The following is a 16,644-nucleotide window of genomic DNA, read 5'->3' as shown; positions in this document are numbered from 1 at the left end:
GTACAAGTGAATAGCTGCGAACGATCAAACCCTGACAAGATCGCAACATACGCTACCTTCGCAATCACACTGAAATGTTTGCCCCTTAGTGTGATAGGGGCTTTAGGCAAAATACAGAAACACGATTCTTAACTTTTTAAACCAGCTCTGTCACACTCTTTTCAAATGCACAAGGCCACCTCTGTAAATTATTTGCGACTTGGAAGCACATACCTCGGGTCAAAAGCTTCCAACATGACTAAATCACTGCTTTTGCAGTGTAAAAAAATCTTTGGCATCAACTCTGCAATTTATTTCAAATTATTCCACTCAAGTTGTCCATTTCTGACTGCGATTTAAGCCCGCTCGTCAATGAATTAATATTTGGAATTTATTGATTGTGTGCATTATGCGTGTCTCCCAGTCAGGTTTGATCCGCGTGTCTGAGCACGACTACATGATCTCGCCTCTACCTCAGCATCTGGCCAAACGTCACAACTACAGTGCACCCGACGGTCACCAGCCGCACGTCGTCTACAAACGGTCCGCCGAACACGTGGTCCGACAACAAGCCGGTGACCTGTCGGGTCTCGGTCCGTCCACGGAGCACCAGGAGCAACAAGCGCACCAGGCCCACCATCAACACCAGGATGACCAAAACGGGCGCACAGAACGGCAGCATTTCTGTGGGCGCCGCAAGCAATGTATGTAAGGGAACTTCATTTTCCTTCTACTTCAAATTTTGTGAAAGTACTAGTGTGGATATATATTTTTTTTTAAATTATGGAAAATGATGAGGCTTATGTCTTGCCATCCTCATAGCCCAGACATATGAAGAAGATGGGCGATTGTTGTTCTAAACAACCAGGACTTGCCCAAAATTCCCATTTCATTATTTTTTATTTTGTTTTGAATTTAGTTGTAAAGGTTGTGGGCCACACAAATGGTTACAATTGTTTTTAAATCATTTAATTTGATGTCCCTTATTTCCAATTGGCATCTGAACAGGGGGTTGTCGAATGTTTATATTTGCTATAAGGCAAAGCAATGCGGCTTTATTTATAAAGTTCATTTCATACACAAGGTTGCTCAATGTGCTTCACACAGTTAAGAATTCAACGTTCACAGACATTTACAAATTTATTATTATTAATTTATGACTTTTAAAAGCAAACTGTGGGAAAAAACAATGGAAGTATTTAGACCTTCAAAAGCGAAGCAAAAAAAAATAAAAATCCCCAACTTACTAAAACAATATACAGCTCAAGAACAAGATTTGGGAAAAACGATTTTAGAAATGCTTTAAAAGTCAATCATATTTATGGGGAAAAAAGTTTTATAACTGGATTTCCAAGCATTTACGCTTGGGACTAATGTCACCTATTTTATCAGCTATTCCATGTCCGTACAGCAGAACTGCTAAATGCTGATTCACCATGTTTACTTTGAACTCTGGGCTGCAGTAGTTCTACTTACCAACCTTCCCTTCCCTTCCCACGATCTTCAATCCCTACCTACCTACCTTAGTCCATATAGTGTACTACGCTATTTCAGGCCAGCCTTGCATTGTTAAAGATAACTTAACGACAACTCGTCCTCATTATACATACTAAATTTGCCTGAAAAAAGAAACACAATAATCCTGCAATCCATCAAGGCATGCTTGGCGTAGAAGAACACCAGCAACGGACACAACCCAAAATACTCTTCTCGCTGAATGGACCAAAATGCTTCTCATCCTCTCAGACATTCCAAAGCCTCCCACCGAGACCCCTTTCCTGATGCCAGACGAGTTCGGCATGCCTGACGACGAGGGTCCGGGAAGGCCAAAGCGGTCCCCTATTGATACCAACCGGGTAGGAGGTCTGAATGTGGAGACCCTGGTGGTGGCAGACAGGAAGATGCTGGAGAAACACGGGCGGGAGAACGTCACCACCTACGTCCTCACCGTCATGAACATGGTCAGTGTCAAAATGGGAGGTTAGCATAATTTGCAACGTTTCCACCACACAGTATAGTTCTAGAATTGGACGTTATTACAGAAATTGGTATCCTGCTCATGCCAGGTTCACACCAAATCCGTTTCTGGTGCGACAATTGAATTGAGGTCAATGGAGTTCGCGCGGGAAGGTGAATGATGCGTTTGGAGCGATGGAATGCGGAGCATTGCACAGATATTTCGCCAGTTTCGCCCATTTGGCGCGGTCAAAAAATGTAACTTACTTCTTTGCGGCAGCCAATATGCTGCGTACTACGTCACACTGAGCGTCATGCATACTTGGCAGGAAAAACAAAAAAACAAAACAAAAAAAAAACAGCTTATCTAACCGTCTTTACCTTACCTCTTCCTACCTTACCTTACTTTATTTTGCCAGTCTTCCTACCTACGTACGAACTATCTATATAGATTTACATTTTACATTTGCATAGGAAATGCAGAAAAATGCACATCTTCCCAAACAGATTTTTTTTCCCTTGAACTGGACCAAATTGACGGACAATCAACAGTATAAACAAGTGGTTTGTTAACATTTTGTTCATTACTCCTCACCGGTCGGGCGGTAGCCCTCCTTAAGCCGGCCTTTAATTTTTTGAAAAATGTGGTTTCGCAGTGCTTTCAGTGGCGCCGGTGGCTTCTTCCCATTCTCCTAAATGCAGCACTTGTTCATTCCCTGAGTGCATCAATGACAAAGTCTTTCCACATTTTCGTCTTTGGTTGTCCTGTGTGCATTTGGCCATGACGACATGCAACCAGGCAAACACACGGTGGTAACTGATTCTAGGGTTGGCTCATTTGTTGAGTTAACAGCCACTTTTACTCTTCTTTTTTTTCATCCAGGTTTCCAGTCTTTTCAAAGACGGCACCATCGGGACAGACATCAACATTGTGGTAGTTAGCTTATTGCTACTGGAACAGGACCCGGTGAGTGCACTGGCTCGTACTGGAACTCTGCAAATATACGGTAATAGTAGGAGAGGGACTAGGGCGTGAATATCATATATTAGGGGTCACCAACTTGGTGTTCGTGGGCCCCCAGGGGCCATGTGAGTAGCCCATGGGCCTGTTCTAATGTTAGCTCACCCGTGATGGGCCAAATGAGATTCCCCAGAAATGTTGTAGTAAGGGTCAATTGAAAATGTGAACACTGGCAGATATTTCAAGAAATATAATGTTTCAGACCAATATTTACATGTTCCCCAGTTATTATGATAAATCATTAACATAACCAGAGTCTTCACATGATTGGATACCATTAATTGCTAATTATAATTGCAAATGTTTATTTTTTTAAGCCTCATACCAATTCTGATATTTGGCGGAATGAAAATTAAAAAATGCGATTAATCATCAGATTCATTTTTCAAAAAAGAAAGAAAGAAAATGGAGCGAAAAAACTATTTTTTTTTCACAACAATAAAAATATGAAGTACAACCAGACTATTTAACTGTTTTACAATCCGTGTTCCTTTAGTATTTGTTTCCACCTATTTTTTGGGTATTTGAACATAATTTGTACTGCGTTTGTGTACCAACAAATAAATACAAATAATCAGCCATTTCCCCCAATTTTGACGATTTAAAAAAAAACAAAATTCGGCCTATTAAATGGGTCAGGCCCTAACAGCATTATTCAAGGTAATTTGAACACGTTTCTTATTTCAGAGGTGCATATTAAACTGGTAGACCTTCACATTATTCAGTTCTCAAGAAGTAGCTCTCAGCTTCAAAAAGTTCCCTGTCATATTATTAGTAAAAACACGAAATGTAAAACTGTGATCCCCAAACAGTTTAAAAATATTTCACATTACCCTTAAAACATAGTTTAAAGATTACAATATTTGATTTTAAGAAAAAAAAAATGTAGCATTTTAGGGAACTCCAAAAAGCGCTCAGAAACTGCTTAAAAGAAAGGTTGTGAATCGTTTCACTCTGCTCAAAGAAAAAAAAAGAACTTGATGAGTTAGTGAACAGTCAACCGTAACTATGTGGGCGATTAAGCATCTTTTTTTTTTTTTAATAAACACAATGCCACTCATGTATTTCTGCTCTATAACAACAGCTGGGCCTGACCATCAATCACCATGCTGACCAATCGCTCAACAGCTTCTGCCAGTGGCAGTCGGGCCTAGTAGGCAAAAGCGGTAAGCGGCACGACCACGCCGTCCTCCTCACCGGGCTGGACATCTGCTCCTGGAAGAACGAGCCCTGCGACACCCTGGGTAAGGCAACTGGCCAAGCCCAACTTCCCGTTCTCCATTTTTGGTTTTGGTTTGTTTTTACACCTGAACGTCTCGACGAGTTTCTGCTGCTCTGCAAACACGAGGTTGTTAGGTTTGGTTGCCACGTGCGACTTGCTGACCTGCGCCTGTCGACACGTGACAGCAGTGTTCCCACGGGTGCCTCACATTCATAAAAGGTGAATTTGAAATGTCGCATATTTAAGAGTTAAAAATAAATTGACATGGGAAAAACTGTATGTCATCTTTATTTACAATACCACCTCTTATAGCGCCTTAGGAGTGTATTGCTTCACAAATATGGCATGACATCAAATCCCACTCAGTTGCTAATAGTCCATGATTCAGTTCCGTTTGGTACCATGGCACCCTCAAGAGACGGATAGATGGATGAATGGAGTGACCTCGGGTAATTGCTGGAAAGTCTTAACCGTCCTACCCAGGGAGTCTCCCATGTCTGCTTGGAAGTCATTTGGGTCCAGACTGCGGTCCGAGACGCATTTTCGTTCCTGTTATTTTGGTTTGGATCAAACTAAAATGTTTGGACTGACTGAGCAAGGTGGATGCAGTAGTACACTTGAGGAACACTCATGGCATTGATGCCCGTTTATAAGGAAGGCTAAATAAAAGAGTCAAAACTTAGTCAAGTTTAACTTTCAAGATGAGCTTCACAGAACAACAAAAAGTTCGGCAGGTATGTCTAATATATTGTGACGAAGAAAAGCAGCCATTTTGGGCAAATTCCAGACCTACTTGACGTACCGGGCCTACTTGACAGATGGCAATGCTAAATTTTTTTGCATCTAATATTTAACATGAGTGTTTAAGTTTACCATCAATTCACGTGAAAGTGAGGTCCAAGAACCGGATTGCTTTGTCTTCCTTCAGAGTGATTCTTTTGTCCGTAGGTTTCGCTCCAATCAGCGGTATGTGCAGCAAATACAGGAGCTGCACCATCAATGAGGACACAGGACTGGGTTTGGCGTTCACCATCGCTCACGAGTCCGGACACAAGTACGTCTGTCGCGCCCTCACAGTGACGGCGTTTAAGCAGCCAGGTGGCAGAAATTGAAATCATAAACTGCAAGCAGATGATGCCTCCACGTTATCGCACGAGAGGGGCGTCAAAATTGGACTGTAAGAGTGAATAAATGGCCCAGGGCAGACGCCGCTCGGTTTGTGTTTGCGTTTCCATCGAGATGCAAGCTTGATTGGTTGAATTTACATGATGTTTTTCTTTAATTGTTAAACTTGTCTGCCTGCCTGGCACTCGCCCAACACAAAACTTGGACATGTTTTCTCCTGCTCTTCACCAGGCTTCTTAAGTGTCAAAAAGGCATGAAAGCGTGTTGAGTCCTGAGATGAAGTGGGGCAGAATGGCAACATTAGAATGCAAACAATATAGCTAAGCCTCACTTTTTTCAGGGATCAAGACCAGCTGTGAATAACAAAAATGCTATTAACAGATGTGTAAGCCTCTTTTTTTAATTGCCTATATTATAAGTTTAAAACCCTAAATAGACCACAAACTATTAGCCCTGAAAACACTATCATTTCAAACACACTCTATTTAGCCATTTTTTTAAATGACTCCCATTTGTCCATTCATATTAAGAGCCAACTTTAAACTTTATAACCGATATTGAGACCTGTCACCCTATTGCAAGTTTAAAGCCTATTTGAATTCTAACCTTATCTTAAAACCCCAATTTGGCTTGAAACTGAACTATTTGATAGAAAGAAACTTGAAACTTTGAATTTTGCTAGAAATCATAATATAAAATCCCTTCCCATTATTTTAAAACCTGGCTAAAAAACTCTTGTGGGCTTGAAACTTTATCTTGAAACCTTAATTTGGATCCCTAATATGAAACCCTAAATGTAAATTCTGTCTTGAAAACCTGTTTTAAAACCCTCGTTTTAAACTTTATAGGGGCTAGAAATTCGTGTGAAAAGGTTTGCTATCCTAACGTCATACACTTGTATGTTTTTTTTTTTTTTTTTTAGTTTTGGGATGATTCATGACGGTGAGGGTAACCCCTGTCGGAAAACCGAGGGCAACATCATGTCCCCCACCCTTGCGGGTAACAACGGCGTGTTCTCTTGGTCCATCTGCAGCCGCCAGTACCTCAGCCGGTTCCTTGGGTAGGCATCATTGTGATCCCACCATAGGTTGGATGCTTTTGTCGATCGTAACTGTGATGCCCGATGATGCGTCCTTCAGGACGACTCAGGCGTCCTGTCTGGTGGACGAACCCAAGCAGATTGGTCAGTACAAATATCCCGAGAAGCTTCCCGGGCAGCTGTATGATGCTGACACGCAGTGCAAGTGGCAATTTGGCTCCAAGGCAAAGTTATGCAGGCTTGACTTTGTTAAGGTAAGATCCTAAAAAAAAAAAAAATCTTCACTTCAATTTATACTGGATTTTATACCGCTTCCATTCTCAAATCAACTTACAACCACGTTCATCTAGCCCTTCTAAACTTCTTTATTAGTGAATTTCATTCGTCATTAGTTATCAATTATGAATAATTCCAATCATTCTTCTTGTTTTAAAGCGTCCGTAGGATTCCAACCTTTTCCAAAGAAAAATCCTTATAACCTTTCTGAACGTCTCCTCATATATACACACACCTGGCAGTACACAAATCTCTCTCGCAACTATGCCAAAGTTCCAAATTTTGGTCTGTTTGTGGCTCTAGCACATTTTTCTTCGCAATGTTTTGGTTGTCTCCTCTTGAGATTAATAGCAAGTTTGTAGCCATTGCCTTTACAGTCCCCAATAAAAATAATCCTTAAAACTAAATTCAGAACATACCTTCTCAACTTAATGTTAAAAATACTTCAAGTCAATCTCATTAATCTTATTTTATATATTCAGTTTTTTTTTTATCTTCAGCTTGTTGCTATCATTTCCAGATTTTGGTACTTTCGTGGTGAGCGCTCCGTTCATTGGTCTTCTGCTTTTTTGATTCTTAATATGATTCCAGCCTCTGCCTCTGCAGACCCCAAGAAAATTTATCTGAAACCAAGTCCAGAATCTTCTGAAGGTCATCTCATGTAGAGTTTAGGTTATCTCTGCACTATCCCCAAATGGTTTGGTGGTCTTTAGATCTGGGGCAGAATCCTAGCCTCTCCCCTTCTACTCCCTGAAATCTTTCAAGCCAAGCCACAATCTTTTGAACGTCACCTCGAGCCTTTCCCACACTCGCCTTACTCTTTGCATTGCATTAAAAACAACATCTATAGAACAGTATGGACCGGAACTCTACCACATCAACAAGTCTTTGGGACCATTAGGAACCTCCAGTAATGAGCACCCCAAGTATTGTTTGCGTTACAGCGTCAATGATGTCCTCCTAAATGGGCACTTTATTAATTGCAATGATCTTTGCCAAAAGGCACAAGACCCCCTGTGTTTTACTCCTGGTTTGAATTCCCTCAATGGGTAGACCCGTTCTACGCCAGTCAAGCCCTGTGGGTTATGTGAAGTCTTTATGTTAGTTGTCATTCACATGGAAATGCTGCTTGGCCTCTAACCCCTGGGAAATCGACTCAGACGAATGGTATAGCTAGAGGATTAGCGCACGACACTTCATCGCGGCTATTCAGGACGTTTCAAAGGGTGTTTACATGATCATGACCTGTTCAAAGAGGGTTTCTTATTGAAAATTAGGGAGGCAAGGTGAAAAACATTAAAATGCTTGTCTTTTGTGTACAGCACAGTGACTTTGATGCTAATCCTTGCTCGAAAGCCAACATTGGCTTCAAATCAAAACTTTAAACCCTCAGCACGTCTTTAAAACCTGTATTTGAAACCTCAACCCTGATCGAAACACCGATTTGAAGCCCTAAACCGACTTTAAAATCCTAACTTTTTTTAACATTCTTACCCAGGGTTGAAACTTCCCAACCTAATTTTAAAATAACATTTGAAACCCTAATGCAGGATTGACAGTAACATAATTTAAAACCCCAACTTGAAACACTATTTTGAAACCATAACCTACTGGTCGGCTTGGAACCCTAATTTGTTACCCCAAACCTGGTTTAAAACCCCAACTGGAGAACTTTTAACAAACTTGAAGAAAAATGTTACTCCCACTGAAACTCTTATTTCAAACCCTAATCCATGCTTGATATGGTTATCGTAGCCCTCTTATGTAACTCCAATGCTAGCTTGAAACACTTTTAACCCCAATATGAAGTCATAACTTGGGTTGAAACCTTAACTTTGAACCCTAATTTGAAAACCTGAACCCTAACGTTGGATCGATAACGTTATTTGAAATCCCAATTTAGTCAAAACAATATTTTGAAACTGTAGTCTTGAAACCTTAACACTTGCTTTAAACCGTCACCCATACTTAAAACCCCAATTTGAAACCCTGAACCAGGTTTGGAACCCTCATTTGAAACCCTAACTCAGTCTGTAAGCCTAACTCACCCCGGCCCTCCATCCCGGCTGCTACCACGGGCTGGCTGCCAGCGTCAGCAGCCTGTCTCCCGATTCGAGGCTCTCCCTCTGTGCTCACTCACTCGCTCCGTTTCTGTATTGTTGGGTCAGATGACACACACAATTATAGCCCGTTTCATTAAAGAAACGCACTGATTAGGTTTGACGTGTAGGCTTTTTTTAGGGGAGGCTCATTGTCGGCCTGATGGCGCAGGGGTGCACCATGGGCCCGACAATGAGCCTCCCTTCTGGCGCTGGCAGGGAGCAGCTGATGCTCGCTCATGGAAAGTAATGAAATATTTTGTTCAACAAGATTTTTATGATATCTGTGCTTTGAGTATTTTTATATATCTGAAAACAGATTCCTGTTATTTGAAATACTTACTTTGTCAAAAGAGGCTCATTACTTCATTACTTTTTTCAACCTCCTCGAATGCAGCCCGGACATAAAAAGACTGAGTGGGATCTTGGGAATTGTTAAAAAAATAAATAAATAAAATAAAAAGGAAGGAAGAACACATACAGCTGGGGGAATTTGAACCAGGGGGCAGGGTTGTTATAGTTTTGGAATTTTAATTATAGTCAGTTTTTATTTCATTTTGCATTTAGTTTTTTATATGTAGTTAGTTTTATTTTGTTTTCAGGGCAGTTTTGTTAGTTTTGGTTTAGTTTTAGTGTTAGTTTTACTTGCGTGCAAGATTAGAAAAAAGACCATGTTAAGTATTGTGTCATAAAAATTCAACAAAAATATTATTTTTAAACATTTTGATAATCCAGGATGCAGTTTGCGGTGTTAACAGTCCACAGGTTATGAATCACAATAATTAATGATAATATAATTAATTGTCAAAGATGAAAACAAAGTATATTTTCTTACCATTATAGTTAGTTTTGTTAACGTGAAATCTAGTTTCAGTTAGTTTTTAAAAAAAAAAAGAAATTTCATTTATTTTATTTCTTTAATTAAATGTTTTTATCAAGTTTAGTTTTCGTTATTTCGTTTTCTTTAATTAAATAATCTTGATTCAGTTCTTACCATTGACTAATTTAGCATTATTTTGTATTTTGATTTGATCATGGAAGACAGGTAAATTCAGTCCTGATTATCCTAAAACAGTTTAGCTTGCAGAAAAATTGTCCAGTGAGTTTTTATTTCTTCTTCTCAATACGAGCACTATGTAAGTTTATGAAAGAGCGAAACTATTTTGTGCGGAGATACTTTTCTCATTATTATGAATCTTATCACATCCAGTCCTCTGTTGTGTTTGTGGCAGGACATTTGCAAGTCGCTGTGGTGTCACCGCACGGGCCAACGATGCGAGACCAAATTTATGCCTGCTGCCGAGGGCACCAGCTGTGGCCCCGACATGGTGAGTTGGCTCGTCCCATAATTAACAGAAGATGTACTGCATGTGAAAATGGATTTATAAAATGGATTCATTTTAATTTACATCCTACTGTATGCATATTTTTAAATAGGGAATTTATCTGTGACTTTTATGTGTCTTGAGAATAACACAGGAAGGAAGGAAGGTTGGGATGGGATGGTAGAAAAGGAAGAAAGAAGAAAGGAGGATTGATTTATTTATATTTGTCTTACATCAGTGGTGTTGGCGTGGCCAGTGTGTCAAATATGGGGAACACGGCCCCAAGGCGGTCCACGGCCAGTGGTCACCCTGGTCCCAGTGGTCGGAATGTTCCAGAACTTGCGGTGGTGGGGTCATGTACAGGGAGCGCTCCTGTACCAGTCCACGGTAAACACGCACGCAGACACCCACACACACACACACCACACACACTGTAGTCGACAGTCATCACGTTATCACCCCGGGAAACGTGGCTGCTCCCACATCAAAAACCCTGCACAGGAGAACATCTTTTTAAATCCTCTTTTTGGAACACCTGAATGCCGCGTCTGCCAGGTAGCTGTCAGCACACACACAGCTGTATGTCCACACACACGCACACCCACAGACAGAGTCAGCTGACAGTCCAGACCGCTAGACAATGTCTCCCCATGCTCCAGACAAGGGTGGGGCAAAACCTCTTAAAAAGTGAGCTTTTTGCACCGAGAAATGCCAACGTCCCGCATGGCTGCTCGCTCGAACAAACGGAATGCCGCGCATCCCACAGTGCCCGACATCTCGGTTAGACCGTCTTAACATGCACAAGGGAAGCAGTCGTTTTCTAACGCCCTCTTTGCTGTTTTCGAAAGGACACTGGAGACTTGTGGAGTTGAGTTATCTGAATTTCGTGTTTTATGGCTTGTCAACAAATGTCCCCGCCAAGCTCCGCCCATATGTGATGACAAAAACAAAAAAGGTTCATGATACTGCGTCATCCAGACTGTGTCTAGTATGTGTTTCCATTTCGGTAGCAATTAAACACAATTTTTAAGACTAGTTTGTTTTTAAAAGATCCATGAAAATAGCTAAGATCAGCCTGCAATGGCCGCTTCAATCCAAAAGTTACAGTTTTAGGCGGGGGTCAACTCATGATAGGCATGTCGACCAAATTTCACGATTCGCTTAACCGGCTTTGGGGCTAAATTTTCCCAAATTTCCATTAAGTGCTACCAAGCCAATTTTTGGGAGTCATGCCTGCTCGCTTATACGACTGATTTGCTCCGTGTTGTACAACCATGGGGGATAGATAGATATGGTGGAACTAATTGCCGGTGTTTGGCTCATTGGCCTCTTGGCCGATGAACATGAAGCAACAGTCAAGACAAATTTTATGGCCGGCAGCACTTTTCTTTTTCTTTTTTTTTTCTCTCGCATTTGTTTCGTCAAGCAAACACAAATTTTCTTTAGTTCATTTGAAACAGTTGGCAGGTGAGATAAAGGTTATAAATGGCTGGTAATGATAGCTTTGAGGGAAACAATATTGTGAATAGATTTGGTGAAGCAGCATAGCGCATTATTCTAAGAGTTGTTTTGGGCTGGATATGATGTCATGTTTTTCTCTAATGATTGTGTTTCATCAATCATAAATAGGTTGGTAAGTTGATGAGTAGGTGTTGGAATGGACAGACAGAGAAAGACAGAAACTGTAGCTAGATGATGGATGGATGGTTATGTAGATAGACAGATCAAAGATGAATGTAAGGCAGCTTTATTTATACAGCGCATTTTAAAGACAAGGTAACTCAATGTTCTTTACATAATTAAAAATACAACATTCAGAAATGCTTTAAAAAAAAAACTATATACAAGAGCAACATTGAGAAGCGATTAAAACAATTATAACAAACAAATTAGAAAAAAAAAAACACAACAAAAAAAACTGAAGCTAAAGATGTCTTGGCTATAAGATAGCACAATGATGTCTTAACAGGCTGCCAGTGCTAATGAACAGTTTTTCAAACACACAACAAGGTCAGTTTAAATATTTGGACCGTTCACTTCACTGGGCTCATCAGCGCTTGCTTAACAGCCAGGCAGACACGGGAGCACTCGGCCCTCTCCTAATCCCTCCCGCCGGGGGATCAAAGATGTTTTCTGCTCATATGATACACGTTACGCATACGCCACGTTCGGCAGAGCAAGAAGGGCCCATGGAGGAGGCCCTTCGCAAGCAGGTTAGCTGTCTAGTTCGTTTAGCATTCCTGCTGCAGTAAGAGAGGCTTGCAGCAGCTTCTGCAACTCTGAGTGTTACGGGGTCAGTGGGACACAGTGAGGGAAAGGTGTGCGAGCCGTAAAGGAAATATGTTATAGATTTTTTTTCTTTCCACAATCCAAAAAAGTTCCCCAGATGGGCTGGGATATTAAATGATCATGATGATCTTCAGGTGTTTCACTGTGATCAGCTGGGTAATTATTTACCCACTCAAACATGGTGGATATCAGTAGAAGAGGGAAACAAACATCCTGGTTTTTAATCTGCCATTAGGTCATTTAGAAGCTCCCAAATTCCATTTCGGTCTAAACCAGGGGTGGGCAAACTTTTTGATTGTCGGGCCACAATGGGTTCTACAATTTGATCGAGGGGCCGGACCAGGAGGAGATGGATGGAGTGTCATTGGAGAAAAAAAAAACATTTAATTTTAAATGAAAGTGACCAAAAGCATTACAACAAAATATGTCTTTGAAAAAGCACAGTATTTTGAAAATAAAACATTAACAAGGCTTATTCATATAATTTTTTTCACGTTCGGCTGGCCGGATCAAAACGTTTAACGGGCCGTATGTGGCCCGCGGGCCTTGGTTTACCCACCCCTGCTCTAGCCGATACCTTGTGATCATCTTTGTCGTCATTTGCAAAAATTTGAAAAAACCTCCCAAGTTTATTTCAGTCGCCTTTTAGTGAGTCACCGTGCCGCGGCGAACTCATTCAACTGTGTTTGCATCTGTGTGAGTGTACCACCGTTAATCTCTGTGATTAATTTGGCAGGGCCCGTCTCCTCCTAATCAGACCGCAACCAGATGGATTAGCCTGAATCTATTTGCCTGACACTAATGTCATTCACACCCCACAAGCTGCTTCAAATTGACAGTTTTGAATGTCCTTCCAAAATGTCATTGAAACCAGCACAAAGTATTGAGACAAAGTCATAGACTTAACAAGGGTCTCTCGATGTCTGTGTTTGAATCTCCCACATTCTAAAAACGAAATACTTTAAATCATCCATAAGTGAGTGAGTGCCAGTCTAGGCTCGTCTTGGCTGGGTGGACACCACAAACGACTGCTCTCAGACATCTTTAACACTATCACTCAAAATCAAGAGAAAGTCATTACAGCTATGTGAGGACTAGGAATGCTAATGCTAAAAGCAATGCTAACGCCAAAGCCATGCGCACACTCTTTACTGTGTGCGTCTTTTGTGGGCACTAAAAAAACGTAAAGAATGAGAATTCTTGCTTCAACATGTTTGCAGGAAAGTGATAACACGGTAAAGTCTTTGTCAAGTCTGCTCTCTTCATCTCATAAAGGGACTTCAAACCCCATCGACCCCTTTGAACTTAACCGCCTGTACACTTTTGCCTCAATGCCGCAGCCAACGTTATCTTCGTCGAGCGTCTTCTTCTGGGGGCTCTGCAGATAAAAGCCCTTGTAGTAGCAGCTCCAAAGGCAGAAAATGAATCTTTGCCTTACCCCCTCGAACTATACCTGCCCCTCCCCCGACCCCCACCCCACCCCGTGTACCACCTGCAAGATCAAACGCGGTCTACCCTAATCCTGGCCAACAAGCCTGGGCGATTAGGGTCACAATCTTGACCTGGTTTTGATGGTGCACATTTTGTCACACACTCGATGTAAAGAGGAATGTAAAGGCTGAGTGGTGCTCAGTTCTACCCCGTGTGTGTCAGCTCCAGACTCTCTATAAGGAAGGTGCTCCAGGTGAAGACCAAACATCAGCTCTTCACGTTGCTAGGCAGATTTAAGGGTGTTTTCAGACTTCGGTCTCTTTTAATGGAACTCGAGTTGTCACTCAAATGACTCCCAATTAATTTCAGCATTGTTAGTTTTGGGGCATTTTAATGTAATCCCAGAAAGCAGCGAATCGATCCATTCTGAACAGAATGGATACTGGTTACCCCAACCTCCTGCGTCATAGTGTAACACAGGAACGACATTTTTATGATTTTTTTTTATATAGAATATATAAAGCTGTGTTAAGTAAACTTAATTAAGGACCATTTCCAGAGCTCCACTTGCAGATTCTGATAGAACTTTAACTGCTTCATCAAATGTAGGTGGTGATGAACAGTCAATCGTAAATGCTTGTCTTTCTAAGGGAGTAACTTTCCATTTATCTCTATCCAGTTACAGTGAAACCCCGGTTATCGCGGTTAATGGGGACCGAGACCACCCGCGAAAACTGAAAATCCGCGAAGTAGCGGCGCCCCTTCAAAAATGCTTAAAAAAACCTATACAGGTATACAGTATACCCCCCTGTATACAGTACACCATATAGAATACGGGTAGAGAGAAAGAGAGAGTGAAATTCATGTTATAACAAAAAAAAACAAATTATTATTAAAACTTATTATTTTTTTATTCCCCAGCCATTATTTTTATATTTATTCAATTACTTATTTTTGTATTTATTTAATTACTTCGACTTTTACCTGCTGGTACGCCGTCCGTTGTGCCCTGTGAAATGAAAGGTGGCATTCTTCATTTATTTATTTATTCATTTATTCATTCATAACTGACGTGCCCGGGCGGAAGAGGTGCTCCTCTTCGTCTTAATTGTCACGCACGCCGGATCTGCTCGCCCGAAGCGTTCGGTTGAACTCGGTTTCATTTCGCCCCGCTCGTGCCCCGGGCGGAAGGTGCTCCTCTTCGGCGTAATTGCCACACACGCCGGCCGGCCTCCTCCGGAGCTCTCGTACGGTCCCGAACGGAGCGAAATGTCGCCCCGCTCGTGCCCGGGCGGAAGGTGCTCCTCTTCGGCTTAACTGCCACGCACGCCGGCCGGAGTTCTGGTACGGTCCGAACCGCGCGAAACGTCGCCCCCGATCCTGCCCGGGGGAACGTGCTCTTCTTCGTCCACTCTCCTCTTCGCCCACGCTCTTCTTTGGCGCTCGCCGGCCGTCTAACCGCTCCAGCGCCCCGTCGTGCCGCTCGGCGAAACTACAATGCCCACGCGGAGCGGAGCGAATGGAGAACCCCGATCGTGCCCGGGCAAAAAAGTTTTTAATTTTTGAATATTTTTTAGACCCGCAAAGCACTGAACCCGCGAAAGGTGAACCGCGAAGTAGCGGGGTTTCACTGTATCTGTGTTTCTAAACACAACTGAGGAGACTAATTCCGTATAGTTCAACAGAACTCTGCGGTCATTATTTTTGGGACTTGGTGAGAGATGCAATTGAGTTGCATCATATAGATAATGAAGATCCAAAATCAAGTTGAAAAAAAAAAAAACATCACAGATTATGTGTCAAAAAATGGTAAATATATAACAAGCAACTGGGGGCCCGGGGGCAGTGTCTTGCTCAAGGACACGTCAACATGGTTGTAAGGGTTGAAAGTCCAAGCCACAAACTTTGGTTTGGGAGATGACCACTCTATCGCTGAGCCATGCCGCCCCCACTGAAGTTTGTAGGTTTATCGACAGTAATTTTGTACTGTAAAGCCAATTTTTGGGCTACGAAAAAGTATTATAAATTATATTTGTACCCTCAGAAAAAATGTACTTCAGTCGGCTCTAAGGGACGACGTTCCCCCAATCAGTTAAATCAAGGTTCAGCTGTTTTCATTTCATGTTTTAAAGGACGCTACCCATGTCCTCAATTGGGTTGATGTCAGGGTATGTTGGTGACCACACAATAAGTTTTGGCTCAGCCTTACACTGCAGCAGCAATTCCCCGAGGGCCGTATCAATGCAGAAGGGAGGCTGACACGCCAACAAAACAATCGAGCTCATGTCTTGTTTTGGAAGCACCGTGACCGTTGGTATCAAAGGATCACGGAAGAAGGCTGTGAAAAAAAAAAAGACAAAACGTGAGAGTGGAATTCCTCCATGCAAACTGCACTGAAAAGGGCCCACGTGAAATCCGCTGTGCAGACCCCCGCTATAAGTTTATGGCCATATGTGATCGTCTTCAGCAATAAGATGAAACTTGTGAAGACGTAGATCGCCACAGCCTCACTGTAACCCGCAATAGAACACCCGCGGAACATCACTCCTCCGTTAAATGGAATCCTGGATGATATTGTATTTTTTTCCACTGTTTCCCCGATATTCCTGTCCTCCCATTGGGTTTCTGTTTCTAGTCAGCATTCTTCAGTACGCTCGCCAAGTTGAGCAGCAATACTGTTTTTATGAGATCAGCAGGATTCTTCCGGGTCCATGTTAGCAATAACCTTTTCTAGCGTAAATAGCTAAAGTCAATTTTCTCCACTGGTGGTCCTGGCGGAATGCTTGACTTTAAAAGCATGGGAAACCTGAAGCTTTCTCCAACATGTGCTGATTAATGGGATAATGTAATGGACTGTTACTGCTCTTCTGCTTTGTTTGCAT

At 41.9% G+C, this 16,644-nt stretch overlaps 1 protein-coding gene across 1 annotated transcript in view; it reads left to right on the top strand.

Moving 5' to 3' along the window:
- adamts18 (ADAM metallopeptidase with thrombospondin type 1 motif, 18) overlaps positions 1 to 16,644 on the top strand; it is a 54,008-nt gene that overhangs the window by 11,722 nt on the left and 25,642 nt on the right. The window contains exons 4-12 of the mRNA XM_088297036.1: positions 404 to 683; positions 1,726 to 1,940; positions 2,819 to 2,902; positions 4,041 to 4,200; positions 5,127 to 5,232; positions 6,226 to 6,363; positions 6,443 to 6,596; positions 9,950 to 10,045; positions 10,281 to 10,429. Coding sequence (XP_088153162.1) covers positions 404 to 683; positions 1,726 to 1,940; positions 2,819 to 2,902; positions 4,041 to 4,200; positions 5,127 to 5,232; positions 6,226 to 6,363; positions 6,443 to 6,596; positions 9,950 to 10,045; positions 10,281 to 10,429 — 1,382 coding nt within the window. The remainder of the gene's footprint in view (positions 1 to 403; positions 684 to 1,725; positions 1,941 to 2,818; positions 2,903 to 4,040; positions 4,201 to 5,126; positions 5,233 to 6,225; positions 6,364 to 6,442; positions 6,597 to 9,949; positions 10,046 to 10,280; positions 10,430 to 16,644) is intronic.

Source organism: Idiotropiscis lumnitzeri, chromosome 5 (assembly GCF_059441095.1).
Source record: "Idiotropiscis lumnitzeri isolate Australia: NSW breed Sydney's pygmy pipehorse chromosome 5, RoL_Ilum_1.0, whole genome shotgun sequence".
NCBI classification, from domain to species: Eukaryota; Metazoa; Chordata; class Actinopteri; order Syngnathiformes; family Syngnathidae; genus Idiotropiscis; species Idiotropiscis lumnitzeri.
This window is presented reverse-complemented; position numbering and strand designations above follow the sequence as displayed.